The sequence below is a fragment of the Melanotaenia boesemani genome, chromosome 11, assembly GCF_017639745.1.
Source record: "Melanotaenia boesemani isolate fMelBoe1 chromosome 11, fMelBoe1.pri, whole genome shotgun sequence".
NCBI classification, from domain to species: Eukaryota; Metazoa; Chordata; class Actinopteri; order Atheriniformes; family Melanotaeniidae; genus Melanotaenia; species Melanotaenia boesemani.
The window spans coordinates 29,833,661-29,848,946 of NC_055692.1; the positions used below are offsets into that span (position 1 = coordinate 29,833,661).

The window sequence follows — 15,286 nt, forward strand, 5'->3', positions numbered from 1 at the left end:
AGTCCCCCTCTGATCTGTCCGTGTCTCCCTGCAGGAACTGCGGTAACGTATTCTGCGCCAGCTGTTGCGATCAGAAGATCCCAGTGCCAAGCCAGCAGCTGTTTGAGCCCAGTCGTGTCTGTAAGACCTGCTATAGCAGCCTCCAACTCAGCTCGGTCCCCCTGGATCTCGAGCTGGAGAAACCCATCACAGCCAGCTCCAACTGAGGACCACCGGACCAGAACGAAAGGGGAGTCGTGCTGAGCCGCCAGCTGCTGACATGGGCGCACTGCTGAAGAGTGTGGAAGCTACACAGAATGTCCCATGTACTATGAGTGTGTGTGCGCTGCAGATATGAAATTTAATGTGTATATACAGAGGATGATATGTTGGTGACATACCAAACGCTCTGAAAGATGCATGTTGCACAGAGGTGTGTGGGGGTGTGTGCAAGACAGGATTTCTGAGTTTGTGGCAGTGATGGGACTGCACTCCGAGGTCAGAGGAGTGAGAATGGACATCCTGGTGCCTTGGACCAGGCAGGCAGAGAAGGTCGTCTCACTGTGTTTGCTGAAGTCTCCTGGAGGACTTTTGTTTGATATTCCCTGCTCATCAAAATTTCTCACCAGACTTCAGAGGACCATCATGGCCCCAAGGAGCCTAGACTCTTCTCTGGAGTGTGTTAATCTAGAGAAAGTGTCCAAACAGGGCAGTTTCATGCTTTACAGATGTCCTCACAAATGTTTTTACAAGAAAAAACAAGGGTCAGTTCACCCAAATGACCAAAGTGAATCACATTTTCTCCGTTTACTTTAATGGTACTCAGTTATGGGGCAGCATGTGTTCGCAGTTTGGGTTTTATTTTAGGTTTTTATTAGGTTGCACCATCAAACATACTAAAACTGAACTAAGATGTTCTGTATCATGAGTTTTGACGATGGGGCCGTTACTATTTCAAAGGATACTAGATCTTGCAGCTCCTACATTGCAGTCCAGTAGCATTTTTAACAAACTGCTGTCTCCTTGGTAACCACCCAAAATCCTCCCTGTCTCTCTGTTAGAGTTTGCCCTTATCCTGGATAATTTTTCTGGATTATTAGGTCCTGTGTATTGGGTGAACTGATCCCTTTGACACACCTCAGACTGAATCTTAACAGAGAGCATTGGCTTGCTTTATTTTGGGTCTGTTTTTAATCAGCTCTTCTCCCTCCCAGTCTCAAATGATTGTGTGTAAGAAAAATGATTGAATTTCTGAATTAAGATTCAGCCCAGAGTGCAGACCAGACTTTGTAATTCTTCTAAATTCAACATTTGTTTCATCATGTTTAGTCTTACAGCAGGACTAGTTATTACGACCCAGAGGATCCGACCCTTTAACAGCTGACAGACGCTGGGCTCTACTTCGCTGATAACCTGGTCCTGGGAGCGCCAACTTATGTTTCAGTTTGTGTAAGGCAGCAGATAAGCCGCAGGAAGTTTGTGCCTGACTGTGTAATATTGTACCTTCATGCCCGTCACTGACTCCCCATCTAGCAGGCGCTGGGAGCTGGACTTCTTGCTCCTTCTTCAATCCTTCGGTGGAAATCAGAATGAGAGGTGTGAAGTTTAGCACAATGTTCAAATTATTTCCATTTAATGATGTTGAGGCTGATCTTACTGGTTTCCACCCTGATCCACTGAAAGGTGGAGGAGAGCAGTGGCAGCAGAAAGGGCTCTTTGTGTTTCCCTAAAAGCCTGTAATTCCACATGAGATCAGTCAGCAAAGTTTCACTGAGACGCCAACTCTGCGGGACACCCATTCAATGACCTCCTTGCACACACACTGACATGCATATTTTTTTGTAAAAATGAATAAAATTAATATATTCAGATATCTACATAGCATTTAAGAAAATGTATAGAATCCTTGAATAGTGGCTCACGTAATTAGTCACCTTTTTTTTTATTTCTTTGTTTTCTTATGTTGATAAATGGAAAGAAAATACCTAGTTTTTGCAGCCTGTTGGAGATGACAGGTGTCTTTCATTTTTTTTTTTTTTTTTTTTTAAATAGAGAGGCAGGTTGTCCTGTTTTTATGCTGCAGTGGTTTCCCTTTGAAATGCGATCCTTCCTTGGATTTTATTTATTGAGGTTTTGTTGTTGAATTGCTGTTAAAATCCAGATAATTCTATTGCCACAGGATAATCAGTGAGTATGACTTGGGGAATGAGAGATGGTTCTTAGCTCTGGCCACGGTGACGCTTATCGTTTCAGGATACTTTGTATTAGCCAATCACAGCAGGACGAGTGGGTGTAGTGCTTTTCGGATTGCAAAGGGGGAAAAGGTAGAGAGTCAGGTGTGTTATCTGGTCTATGCACTTAGAGAACAGAGGTCCAAAACAAGAAACTTAAACCCAAGATATTCCCCTCCCCTCTTTAACTCACAAACATGACTCCATTCAAACATCTACAAACACTACCTCTACTTCTTACCCAAACTCGTGCATGCACGCACACATCCTCTTGTTGCTGAGTGACTGTTGCTTTTCAGATTCACACCATCAGAAAAAGACTCTTTTGTTTCTCATTAAAGGTACAACACTCAAGCATAGATTAGGATCATAACCATCATTTTTGATGAGACGTTCGATCTTTTTATTCCCCATTATCATCCATCTTGTCATGGCAGCAGCTGGCCCGCTTGTGCTGCAAGCAGTTTGCTCATGGCACAAAAGTTGACTATCAGATCAGACGCACAATTGTAACTGTTTGACAACATGATCCTGCTTAATCGCACAGGAGCTGTTTGAGCCCTTGTTTCCCTTTGATTTAAATGTGGTAGTTAGCCAACGAAAAACGTGCAGTGGGAAGAGGAACAACAGGCTTGAAGAGCTTGTTGAGTGATGGACGTGTTTAACCCTTTACAGACAGGATGCTGTAAATTCTGTGTGTCAAATCTTTACAAAAACACTTGATCAAATATTAAGTCTGTTTTGAAAGAGTAGCCTCTCGCTACTCCAAATCTGTTTGAGATAATCAGAAATTAATAGTCACACTCATCCTAAACATGCTTGTGTCTGAAACATTGAAAAAAAAAAAAAAAACATCTTGTCAAATTAACTGAGCAACGGGTTTAATCTGGAAAAAAAGTGGCTAAATGTGTAATGTCCCTTTATGAGCCCAGTGTGAGGCCAAAGCTCTTTCATTCTCCCCACAGACACATTGAACATCGACATCGAGCAGCAAGCGTGCTGACTCTGCGTTGTCACTACCATTACAGGCATGTGTGACACTAAACTTGTCTTGTTCAACAATCCATGAATGTGAATTGCCTATATGGTTTAAAAAAAAAAGGCTATTTTTCTTTTTTGCACATGACATAAATTAGACACTGCCACAGAGCGCATTGAAATAAAGCTGCAACTGAAAGAGTGCTGTGCTTTTTAGTGTTGTACGCATGATAAGACGATGAGTGCTGCGTGCGAGTGTGTCTGCGAGAGCATCTGCTGGGTAACCATTAACACATTTCTGTGCTTTTGTTTTTGGTTTCCCCGATCCGAAGAGGTTTTCTTGGTCTGCATATGTTTTATTTTTCTCCGCTGTTGCTGACATTCACTGCATTGGCCCAGTAAAGGCTTGATATGTGTGTGCGTGTGCATGTGCAACAAATATGGATGCAATTGTGTGTGTGAATGCATCTCTTTTGATGAGACTGGTGCCAAGCAGTTTTATTACGGGTCTCTCACAAAGGGATCGGTTGTAATTTTGTTTTTCCTCCTTTCTTTTTTTTTTCTTTTTCCTTCTCTCAGTTTGATAAGCACTTTGAAGCTTCTCATGTCTGTCAGAGGAGTGTGTAGCTGTACATAGCAATTACCTGTAACAAGAAGTGCTCCTTGTTCAGTCTGAATATTTTGATTTGTTGCATTTACTTTAAAGAACATTACATTGTTGTAGAATTAAAAGAAAAAACAAAAGGTAACTACTGTGTTGTTTGCTAGCAGCACCTGATACCTGCTCTCCCTGACACCAGCTCACATGTGGAAAAATCTGCTCCTGAAAACTTGTATAAAGAAGAAAAACAGACACTTTGATCATGTTTAATGCATGTTCTGGTATACATTTTTAAAAATCAGGTAAATCTTTAGTTACTGTCTAACATCAATGTCTACTCATTGAATGCAAATTCAAGTGAATACATGGCAGAAAAGAACAACCAAGAGAAAGAAGATCAAAAAGCGACAAGTGCTGCTTTAAGTAAATCATGCTCACTGATGTGACAAACGGAGGTGGTTTTACTGGCCCTAAAGAAACAATACTAGGAGGTGATGACCTCTGACACTTACTAGACTTCATATCACTGCACAGAAACAGGACATCTGCACCACAATCAGCAGCAGCAGCAGCAGACTAAGAGCAAGCTGAGGCGGTTTCAATCTGCCTTATTGCTCCACGTCCGGCATCAGAGGCAGAGCTGCGTTTTTCTTCATCTTAGGTTTGCAGAAAACAACACAAGGAACACTTGAAGCAAAACGTTGCTTTACTTGTTGTTTTACAAAGTGTGGCCGAACGACAGCGGTCAAAGAAGCAATCATATGCAGTTATATATCAAAGGCTATTGAGTCAAGAGGACCACAGATTTGATCCAAAGAAAGAAGACTGGTCATGGAACAAGAAAAAGTCTTGTTTAGTTAAACTGTTTAAATCCAATCTAATGTGCAAAGTATTACCCACTCAGACCTCTTTCTCCTCATGATTCATATGTGGAATTAAAAGTTTGATTTTCTGAGCAGAGGGGAAAAAAAGAAACTGATTACTCAGATGTAAGATTCTTCATCATAAGGTCGAGATTGTATTTCTTAACCGACAACATCATTAATCTCCCTGCAACATCTTTTAAAAACTCATTTTTAAAAAAAATAGACATGGCTTTACCAGCCGACTATTCCCTTTATCTATAAAAACTCAGACAGCAATATGTACAACTACCTTTGCATTATAAAGTAGATTTTCTTGACCTGCACATCAGTGTATGTTCCTTGTCACCACATCTACTGCGGGAAAGCGCCCTTGAAAACACGTGCCAGAAAAGAGGATTGTCACAGGAGACGTCTCCCTCTGCAGGTTTGTGATTCTAGTACGAGGAACTCGGGCTGCACTATGTACAGGCAATGGGGCCGATGGTCGGCCTTAGCGATGTGTTTGTGTGTTTGTGTGCTTGCACTTAGAGTGAATTAAGGGTTTCTTGTGTTCTCTTCGGCCTCCAGCTGTGAGTGGCACTGAGGGTTCACACTGATGACTGATCCCACACCTGCAAATCAACAAGACAGACAAAGATCAAACATGGTCTCTATTTTAGCACAGGGTTCATGTACACATTAGCTGTGTCCCAATTCAGTGTTTACACACTGCGAAGTGCAGGTTTGTTGGCTACATACGTCACAATGGCGTGCCGAGCACCATCCCACTTGGAAGGCGCCTCCGACTCCACCCTACAAACCTGCACTCTGTTTGGCCTGTAGAAGGCAGCTAGTGGTGGATCCTTCTCAGCCTCTTTTCTCCCATAATTCATTTCACACAAATGAGCAACAAAGCTCTGCAGAGTATGTTTTTCTTTTGCTTCACTTGAGTAGAAATGTGACAAAACCAAACACATTTAAAAACATGTTTTTTTTTTAAATGATTGCATTAAAATCTTGTAATATTTGACATCCGTGGATTTTTAAAGGAATTTTTAAGAAATGTCTACTTTTCTTTAGATTATTCAGTTAAAAAAGTAAGATAGAACCAACTCAGTCAGTGGTATCGTTTACTAAAGTGTCCTATGATATGCAAAACTTTGGAATTTATGTGATTCAACTTCTTACATTGCTGCAATGTAAGAATTTGTCCTGGTTGGCTAGGTTAGCTGTTTCATTTCACCAACAGCAAGCAACTCTGTAGCCTACGTAGACCCTGAATTAGGAAACAGCTATAGTTAAAAATAAGAATTGACATCTAGGAAAAATACTGGGGACTGGGTTGCTTTGACATTTAGTAAAAATGTACTTCAAGGACTAATAAGAATTTCACTAGTAGCAGATCCTGCTGAAGAGGCTCATTTAAACAGGTCACAGGGAAAGAAGCTGTAATTTCATGGTAGGTAAAGGGGCTGTTGTTCTGTATTTCAGTTCTATTTTAACTAAAGCATATTACAGGCATTTAATTTAAACCTTGTATAGAGTCAACCTGTGGATAAAAAGGACATAATATGCCTAGTTTTGGGTAGGATCAATACATCTTTGGTGTAGAGTCTGTTATCAAGGTCAGGGTAATCCCAGGAGCTTGAATCAAAGGCAACTGAACATTTATGTTGCTTGAAAACATTTCACCTCGCATCCAAAAGGCTTCTTCATTCCCCACCAAGACAGGGAAAAGAAAAAGGAAAACCCAGCATGTCAAGAAAGAATTTCAAACCTATGCATATCCGAACTGGGTCTTTTTCAAGTCTGCAAAGAAATTTAGAAAAAACAGCACGAAATGATGAAGAAAAGAGCAGGGTCAGGAAGATTGTCATTCCATATGCGGCTGGAGTGTCTGAAAAACACAAACTTTCCTGTGGATTTCAAACACACCAACACACTGAGGCAGAAACTGGTCCACATAAAAGATAAAACACCCAAACAGGAGATAAGCGGTGTTCACAGATCTCCTACATAAAATACACCAAGCAGCCACTTCACAAGCATAGGGCACAGAAGAGACAGCTCTGCAGGTCAACATTCAGCTGCATCTTACAAGGACACTCTTTTGAGCACAATATTGTGCACATTTTAGACGGGGAAGACTATATGTTTGAGTGAGAATATCGAAAGAAGAAATCTTTGTTAAATGGTATAAACCAAGATTAAACAGAGGAGGCGGCCTCAGGTTTCATCTGTCCAACACCTATAGTCCAGCCTCCTCACCTCAGCCAGTGTGGGGTTTTATTTATGCATCCTCAGGCAGTTTTCAAGAGACAAGAAGGAAGTCCTGTTGTCTTTGATTCAAGCTTTTAGGAAACTTTATATGATATATCCTTACAGCAGCGGAAATTAACGTGAGATTATTATTCAACAGACCAGGACTGATTCTGGGAGCAGCTTTGTATTATTGGATAGTATAACACGATGCTCTTGCTCATTAAACATTAAAACACTTCATCTTGTTGCCCTCAAAGCATTTTTAAAACATTTTTCTCACTTGTATCTTTCAGTGAAAAAATTTATCTAAACATGCCACGTTTATACTATTTAACATCACTTATATACATAACTATATATAATATATATACATGATATATAATTATATTATATTTTTCATTAATATTACTTTTTGTTTTCAGTGTGCTTTATTGCTGTCATGTTCCACTCATAAGTATTATCCAAGCATAAGAAGACACACACCCTGCATCACTGAGACACACCTTATTAACAGGGGCCAGCTGTGTTCGGACGGACCCCGCATGCAGCCGAGTGCTGTCCCCGAATCTCCCCGGAGACCTCTCCCTGCGACTGTCCAGCACCCTGCCTGGTGACTTCTCCCTGTCCAGTGGACGAGCAGGAGATTTATCTCTTCTGAATTCAGTGCGACCTTCCCGGTAATGGTGCGGGGTGCTTGGCTCCCGATGCAAGCCGTCATGGCTGCCAGGGCCCGAAGTTAAACGCTTTGTGATGTGCTCTGTGTAGGTGGGGGGGCCTCTCTTACTGGGACTACTATAAACAACACAGCAGAGTCACAGCTTACATCAGTGCCTGACAGTTTTCAGGCCAACAACTCTTAATGAGAAGAAGACCTCAAATGTCACTGCCAACCTACACAGAATATTCAAGTGTTTTTAAGTGATTTGTTGTGTGTTTTTTTTTTTTTTGTTTTTGTTTTTTTTGCATGTATTCAAGTGTTTTTATCCCACCAACACAGTGCAGTTTAAAATCAATTATTTCTTCAGCTGACCCTCGACTGGAGCCGGTCCTCTGCAGCTCTCCCGACTCTCTGATCAGGCTTCCCTTACAGCAGATGACCCGCAGTTTGTTCTGGTAGGAGGAGGCGAGGTAAATGGCTCCAGAAGAGATGGCTGGGCCCAGGTAACGAGGGTTTGGAATGTCAAGGTGGGCCAGAACTGTGGGACTGGAAACAAGGACAAGGGAAGAATGTTTTAACAAGCAGAATCAAAGAGATTAAAATCTACACAAAATGGCCAGTCTCTCTCACCCCAAAGCTGCGTGTCCCTGAATCTCGATGACATCCAGGGAGTTGAAGTAGGTCACAAACAGGTAGGGTTCTCTGTAGGCTGCATCATGGGAGGACATGCACAGAATAAATCATCAGCATTTACAAAAATAGGAAACTGAGATCAAATCAAAGTATAATGACTTAATATTTATTTTAATTATGGCAAGGCAGCAAGTTATATTTACCAAAAGACAGAGGCAGACGGCTCCACTTGATTTCCTCAGTGCGGCTTCTTCGTCCATAAGAGTCCACAAACACACCAAACTCTGTCACACAAAACATTTTCTTCAGATTATTTGCCCCAAACCATAACAAGAAAGGATGAGTGTGCACCACTTGTATGCAGACTGAAGAACAGCATCACTTTTTCTATAGAAGACACTTATAGTTGAGGTAGTTCGTCCTAATAAACAGATTTTCAGTTGAATTCATCGTGTGCATCCTAACTTCGAGCCTGAAACTGGCTGATAAGGAGACGAGGAGAAAAGCATAGAGAACATTACAGCAAACACTAACACTTTTTGTTAACCTGTTTTATCTTCTACCACAGTGTTGAGCATTTTATTTACAGTGTGTTTGAACTCCCTCACCATGAAAACATAGAACGTATTCCTCCTTCTGCATACTGCTGGCCACCTGCATGATGGCGATGGGGAAACTGTGAGAAGAGGCTGCAAACACAGCTGAAGCCAGAGACACGTCGTTCTTGTCCAAGAACTCTGCAGAAGGTGAAGTAAAGGACTGAAGTTTGTCTTTTATTGTGCAAATAGATGCACCCACCATTGTCTAAGAGTTAAATAAACTGGGATTGTTTTGTGGTACTGATAGACAATCCCACTAACTCCACTAAAAACAAAAAAGCCAGTGTGTCTTACCTTCAAGTACATACTGCTTCATTTCAATCTCATAGAACTTGTTGGTGCCAATGATGATGCTGTAGCTGGTAAGATGGATGCAACTGCAGGGCTCCAGAGTTTCAATTTCCTGTGAAACAGAGCTATTGAAGGTGAGGTGAAAAAAAAAAAAGTATGGCACTTTTTTGTGCCTTTAGCATTCTAAGATCTAAAAAAAGAAACATTAACCTGCATAATCTTCAATTAAAGTCACATGTCAGTGAGGCTACAGTTGCCAGCGAGTATAAAAACTGGACTTTGGAACAATGATAAAAGGTCATGTGCTCCGAGCCCAGATTTATACTGCTAGAGAGGGATATGGACATCAGGGCAAGAAAAACAAAAATATTAAGTTATATTCCCATCATGACTAGTAACTATTCTACAAATATGGGGGTCAGGTCAGCAAAGTTATAAGCCCCCCAAAAAGCATGAATATACTGAATGACCAGGTTTTTCTATCCATCCATCCATCCATCCGTTTTTTATACCCGCTTAATCCAGCAAAGATTTGGGGTTGGAGCTAGCCTAACTACTGGTAAGTCAGAACATTGTTATTGTAGTTACAACATTTGGCCACAAGAGGGAGATGATAAACCTCATATAATTTTCTCGGTTGGGAGAATATTAATCAAATACCATGACATTATGTCAGTATGTAAAATTCTTTATGGAATGGCTCGCCACATCTGCAGGAATGCATCCATTTGAAAAACAGTGGTGGCACTCGATCCCAAAACAGTGGAGACTGTGATGTTTCAGTTAGGATAAGCAGTTTTGGGCAATTGTCCTTTTATGTCACACACCTGGAGCACTGTCCCTACAGAATTTGGGATCATATCATAAAAAAAAAAAAAATAAATAAAATAAAATAAAATAAAATGTCCTCCAAACCAGTCAAAATGTGGCTCCTGTATATTCAAACAAATAATTCTGTTGAAACATGGTTGAAAAGCAATATCTGACTTTCACTGGTTAAATTTCATAGAACTTCTATTTATTATTACTTTTGTCAGATTCAAGTTATTTCTGTGACCATTGTGAGTTTTTCTTTCATTAACCAAAAGGTACTAACAATTTTGTCCACGTGTGTATATAAGATATATATATATATATATATGTATATGTATATATGCAATTTCTCTCATTTCATTATTAATATCATTACCACGACTGATTACAAGGGAGCAGAAACCCCTGTACTGGTTGATAGTGATGTGTGATACCACTGATTTTCTTTCATATTTGATACCAAGTAAAATTCAAGCCAGTATCAGCAATACTGATGTAATATCAAACAAAAACTTTGAAATCGGGCTACACTGAGAGGAACTGAATTACCAGTAAAATGCATAAATAAATAAATACCACAATAATTGCAAATGTGTGTCAGTGAACCATCAATCTAAATATTGAGAATGATTGATGTTATTATCTAGCCTATCTATTAAATCGTTGTCTGTTGAATTTTTATTTTTTAAAACCCCACACTGGCTGTTTTACTGAATATTTATATTTATAATATAATCTAATGACACCCAGCCTATGAAGCATCCTTACCCAGTAAATCTAGGCCTGCTGAATTGATGTGAGCTGAACTCAGAGGCACATATCACTCCAAGCTGAACTCATACAGATATTTATTGTACTTTAGTTTTGAAGAATGAGAGACACTCCTGTTTGAACACAAAAAACCCAAACCTAGCAGACAGATGAAAATCAGGTTACCTAAATTCAGCATCAGTGCTACACAGCTCCACAATTTCTTCATCTGAATAGTAGTTAGTACCTGACAGTACATGACAGTACCTGATAGCACCTGCCTGCAGCATCAAAGGACTCAAAGAGTGACGTCTGTCTCCTCCGTGCAGCACCTCCTTCTGTTTTTATTTCATTAATTGCATTTCTTTTAATCTTTCTGCACCCTGCTGTAATGTTTTATGTAAAGCACTTTGAATTGTCTTGTACATGAAATGTGCTATACAAATAAATTTGCCTTGCCTTACCTGTCCCTCTCCTTTCCTCACCATAATTTCAGTATAACCTGTGTTATGATTGACTCTAAACTAGGATAGAGACATAACTCTATCAAACATAAGTTAAACAAGCCCTTTGTTTTCATATTGTCTGATTCTTGACTTTCACTTTGTTTCTCTTTCAACAGGTGGTACTCACCTTACGAATGCAGTATTTGTTAAGATTGTCATTGTAGCGCAGAATGGTTATTTTATTTGGCATAGCAGCACATATACAAGGCCCGTTGTCCACCTGCAAAGAGAGCATGCACATCAGTTTGTATGCATGTTACATCAAAGCAGCACCTTTATATCAAAACACACAATTTGCTTTGTCTCAGCCTCTTAGAGGAGAAGAGCACCTACTCTTCCAGCAGCAAACAGATGACATCCTTTTACTGTCTCAAAGATGTAAGGAGCCAGTTCAGACTGGCTGGGCAGGTGGGACTGAGCCAGACACTGCTTCACCCTCTTAATCTCCACCAAACATAACGCTCTCTCATCCCCTGCAGCACACATATGAATATGTATGATACACACAGCTGATGATGCGTTATTCATCTCTAAGTCAGCCTAATACCTTTTAGGACATATTTATATTTTGTGACATGTTTTAAATGATATTTACAAGTTACATCAAATTCATCAGAATCTCATGTGGCCGGTCAAAGTTTAATGATAAATAATAATTGTAGTGCATTGATGGTGAAAGTTATTTGTAACCACTTGAGCTGCCAAAATGACAAAGTTGGACATCTTACCAACAATCATCAGCAGTTTCTCCTGCTCCTTGATGATTTGTATCTGAAAAACTGATCCCAGGCCTGGGATATGAGTCAGAGAGTTTTTGATAACATTCAGTGCATAGAGTCCCTCCTCAGATCCCACCAGAACAATCTGCAAGAAAACACAACAAACTATAAATATTCAGATGAACATGGCAATATTTTCAACAGGAGCATCAAGTGGCAAAGAACCTCAAACATCTGCTCCTCCACAAATTCTGATTTCTTGATTTTTTTAACAAGACTGTTGTTGTGGTTTGGTTTAAGACATGCAAAAGGAAAAAAGTAAAATATGGTTATTTGTGTGGACAAACGCTGCAAGAACCTGATCTGTGAGAGGCAGGGTGCAGTTAATATCCAGTCTGTCATCTCCTTCCAGCTTAAGTAGAGAATTTCCAAGCAGCTTCTGAAAGAGCAGAAGAAAGGTGAGTGGTCAGCTGGATCCCAACCTCCTCATGACCTCAGGATGAGGCAGTAAGGGAGCAGCAGAGGGGGGCTGGAAGGTCACAGGCTCAGGGGTGGGACCAAGTCACAAGTCAGTCTTTTTCAAGTTCAAGTCGCAGGAAGAGTTTCAAGAAACTAAACATCTGATGTTTTAATGAATAATAAAAAATAACAATAATAGACTACAAAACAATTATGAAATAAAAGTTAAATAAAAAAAATATAAATCAAACTTTGTTAACTATTTATTGCAATTAGTGACTATTTTCCTTTTTACAAAGTTTATATTGCAATTGACATTTTCAGTAGAATCACATTAGAAAATAAACGTGAAAACAGTGTAAAATTAAAGAATAAAAAGATCATAACTGTTCACAAAATGCTCTAAAATTAGAAATACAGAAATATTACATGACCAGTCTGATTTTCTGGGGTTTAACTGAAGTCAAGTCAAAGGTCACGCCAGTCTGATTTAGGTCTGACAGCTGTCTAAGATGTTGTGTTGAATGTAGTGTTGACATACAAAATATACAAAATTAAGTGTTTTTTATTTTTTTAACAAGTCAATATGCTGCTGTGAAGGGGTCACACTAGATCAGGGATGGGCAAAGTCGGTCTCCGAGTGCCGCAGTCCTGCAGGTTTTGGATGTTTCCTGCTGCAGCACACCAGAGTCACATTGATGGGTCAACATGTTTGGGCAGAACTTGCCAAGAAGCTGTTGAGGACAGCCATTTAATTTAAATCAGATGTGTTGGAGCAGGGAAACATCTAAAACCAACAGAAATGAAGTTGCCCACCTCTGCACTAGATAGTGGAAAAACAGTACTTTTACCACTCATATATGTGTAATAATGGGTAGTTTCGCTATGTCTCATTTACTTAATCTGTTACATTGCTAAATGTTTTCTGTAATGGATTTTATTAAACATCCTTAGATTGTCCATCTGTCAGGATGTAAACCATGACCAGAAGTGTGCTGAGTCAAGTGACTTGTGTCCCAGTCGCAGAGGAGTGTGCAGAGGGGGAAACAGAAAGAAATACAAGAGCACACAAGCAGGTAAAACCTGCAGTCTGATTCCTGGCCCTCTGGACAGGACAGCTGCAGAAGATCAAACCGAAGATGACAAGATCAGACATCTTGGTGAGTATTTTTTTAATGCTGTGGTTATAAAAAAAACATAAGGAAATCAAAGACGGAGTGAAACATTTAGAAAATATATAGCAACGATCTAACTGCTTTATTGGAAGAGAGTTTGTACAGGAAGGTGATGATCAACAGGAGCAGGCGCAGCAGGTGAGATGAAAGCAGGCAGAACACAGTGACAGACACATGCACTAATGTGTGTCTTAAGAAGGATTTGCAGTGTGTGTGTCCATTTATGCCTAATGTTTACATCTTTATAACTCTTTACCTGGACCAGTGGAGACAGAACCATTTGTCTTTTGGACACAGCAGCCTATGTGTGCAGTGAAACCCAATGGAGTTGGAAGAATAGAGCAAATCAACAAAACATGCCCATATACCAGACATACAGTGTGGCACGATGAGAAAGCAACAAACAGGATGAGAGACACAAAGAGAAAGAAGAAGAAGAGAAGAGAAGAAGGGGACAATTAATGCAGATGTAATTGAAACTTGGGGTTATCTGTTAAATGTTAAGCCTGAAACTTATAATCTAACTACAGAGAGTAAATCCGCTCCTCTTGAATAGCCTGCCTGCCCCCCACACACACCTGAACATTAACAGACACATTAACAGTGACCGACGTCATCTGAGTTTATGATTTGTTTCAGCTGCCTCTCATCTGCCTCAGAGATACTCACTGCGTCAGCCTCCGCCTTCTCCCGAGAAGCTCGTCCACCAGCCACCACAGACTCCATCACAGCCACCCAGCGCTGTTTGTCTGGGAAACTGGGGGCCATGAAGTAGATAGCCTGACCAGGCCAGCAGGGAGGGTGACAACGGGACTCTAGCTTCAGGACGTAGGGAACATCTGAGACACAGAGATTATTAAATATGACCTCAGCATTTACAGTATGTCTAATTCTGATGATTAGAAATGAAGTGTTAATAAATAAGATAAAATCTCTGAACATTGGGAGGTCTGAGATAGAGGGGAATCAACATGTTATTATGAAGCTCAAAGTTTGGAAGATAATTTGTATCTACCTGACTTGGCAGTGTTTGGCAGCTCAGATGCTCCTACAGCTCCATGAACCACCACTTCTCCATCAGACAGACACAGGTCAAACTCCTCCAGAGGCTTCACAGACTCTGAAAACAAACAGATTTGGTGACAACTTCAGAATCAGAAATACTTTATTAATCCCTTTGGAAAGTCCTCAGGGAAATTTGTGGTTGTAAACGGGAACTCTGAGAGGCCGTTTCTGTAAAGCATCCATTGAATAACCTTCTCTGGGCTCAATGTCGTAGATGGACACTTTAGTGCCATCCAGGACCACGTATTTTCTCTCCCAGCCCTGGCCTCGTTTTCCATTCCTGCAAACGGACAATGTTATAGATGAGAAACGGCAAATGGTTTTTAAAGGTAAATGTGCTTCTGTGAGGGATTGCAGTCAGCATCATCTAGCTTATGTTATTTTATTCCAAAAACATACAATAATATAGATTAACATACACTGTCTAGAACTTTGGTGAATTTTATTGTAGAAAGCTAACCTGGGCTGCTTCATCCATCCCTCCAGGTGCATGTGTCCGCCGGCCTCTTTGAGCTGCTGTGCCGGAGAGCTGCCTTTGTCTCGACACAGGCCTTCGGACAGGTGCAGGGAGCAGTCGCTGGACATGCCACATGTAGATGGGAGGCAGGCGGAGCATTTTGGGTGACACAAAGCGTGACACTCTGAGGAGGAAAACATTTTTAACAGGAGAGCAGAGATGTAGCTTCTCTTCCTGGTGTCACCATCATTTCAAGAGGAGTTGA

General features: G+C 40.5%; 2 protein-coding genes across 14 annotated transcripts in view; one reads left to right on the top strand and one right to left on the bottom strand.

Moving 5' to 3' along the window:
- The window catches only part of mtmr3 (myotubularin related protein 3), a 29,219-nt gene extending 22,857 nt beyond the window's left edge, over positions 1–6,362 (top strand). For 2 of the 3 annotated variants that reach the window (XM_041998373.1, XM_041998374.1), the window contains one exon: positions 35–6,362. In XM_041998373.1, coding sequence (XP_041854307.1) covers positions 35–206 — 172 coding nt within the window. In that variant the 3' untranslated portion in view covers positions 207–6,362. The remainder of the gene's footprint in view (positions 1–34) is intronic. The other variant, XM_041998375.1, reaches the window with a different exon arrangement.
- Positions 5,180–15,286, bottom strand: part of LOC121648341 (citron Rho-interacting kinase) — a 42,681-nt gene continuing 32,574 nt past the window's right edge. For 6 of the 11 annotated variants that reach the window (XM_041998362.1, XM_041998361.1, XM_041998363.1 and 3 more), the window contains 16 exons: positions 15,025–15,205; positions 14,756–14,844; positions 14,515–14,619; positions 14,169–14,338; positions 13,756–13,800; positions 12,224–12,304; positions 11,875–12,010; positions 11,480–11,619; positions 11,274–11,366; positions 9,081–9,189; positions 8,796–8,924; positions 8,391–8,471; positions 8,185–8,263; positions 7,927–8,100; positions 7,400–7,688; positions 5,180–5,266 (listed from right to left, as the gene is read on the bottom strand). In XM_041998362.1, coding sequence (XP_041854296.1) covers positions 5,243–5,266; positions 7,400–7,688; positions 7,927–8,100; positions 8,185–8,263; positions 8,391–8,471; positions 8,796–8,924; positions 9,081–9,189; positions 11,274–11,366; positions 11,480–11,619; positions 11,875–12,010; positions 12,224–12,304; positions 13,756–13,800; positions 14,169–14,338; positions 14,515–14,619; positions 14,756–14,844; positions 15,025–15,205 — 1,925 coding nt within the window. In that variant the 3' untranslated portion in view covers positions 5,180–5,242. The remainder of the gene's footprint in view (positions 5,267–7,399; positions 7,689–7,926; positions 8,101–8,184; positions 8,264–8,390; positions 8,472–8,795; positions 8,925–9,080; positions 9,190–11,273; positions 11,367–11,479; positions 11,620–11,874; positions 12,011–12,223; positions 12,305–13,755; positions 13,801–14,168; positions 14,339–14,514; positions 14,620–14,755; positions 14,845–15,024; positions 15,206–15,286) is intronic. The other 5 variants (XM_041998366.1, XM_041998364.1, XM_041998372.1 and 2 more) reach the window with 2 other exon arrangements.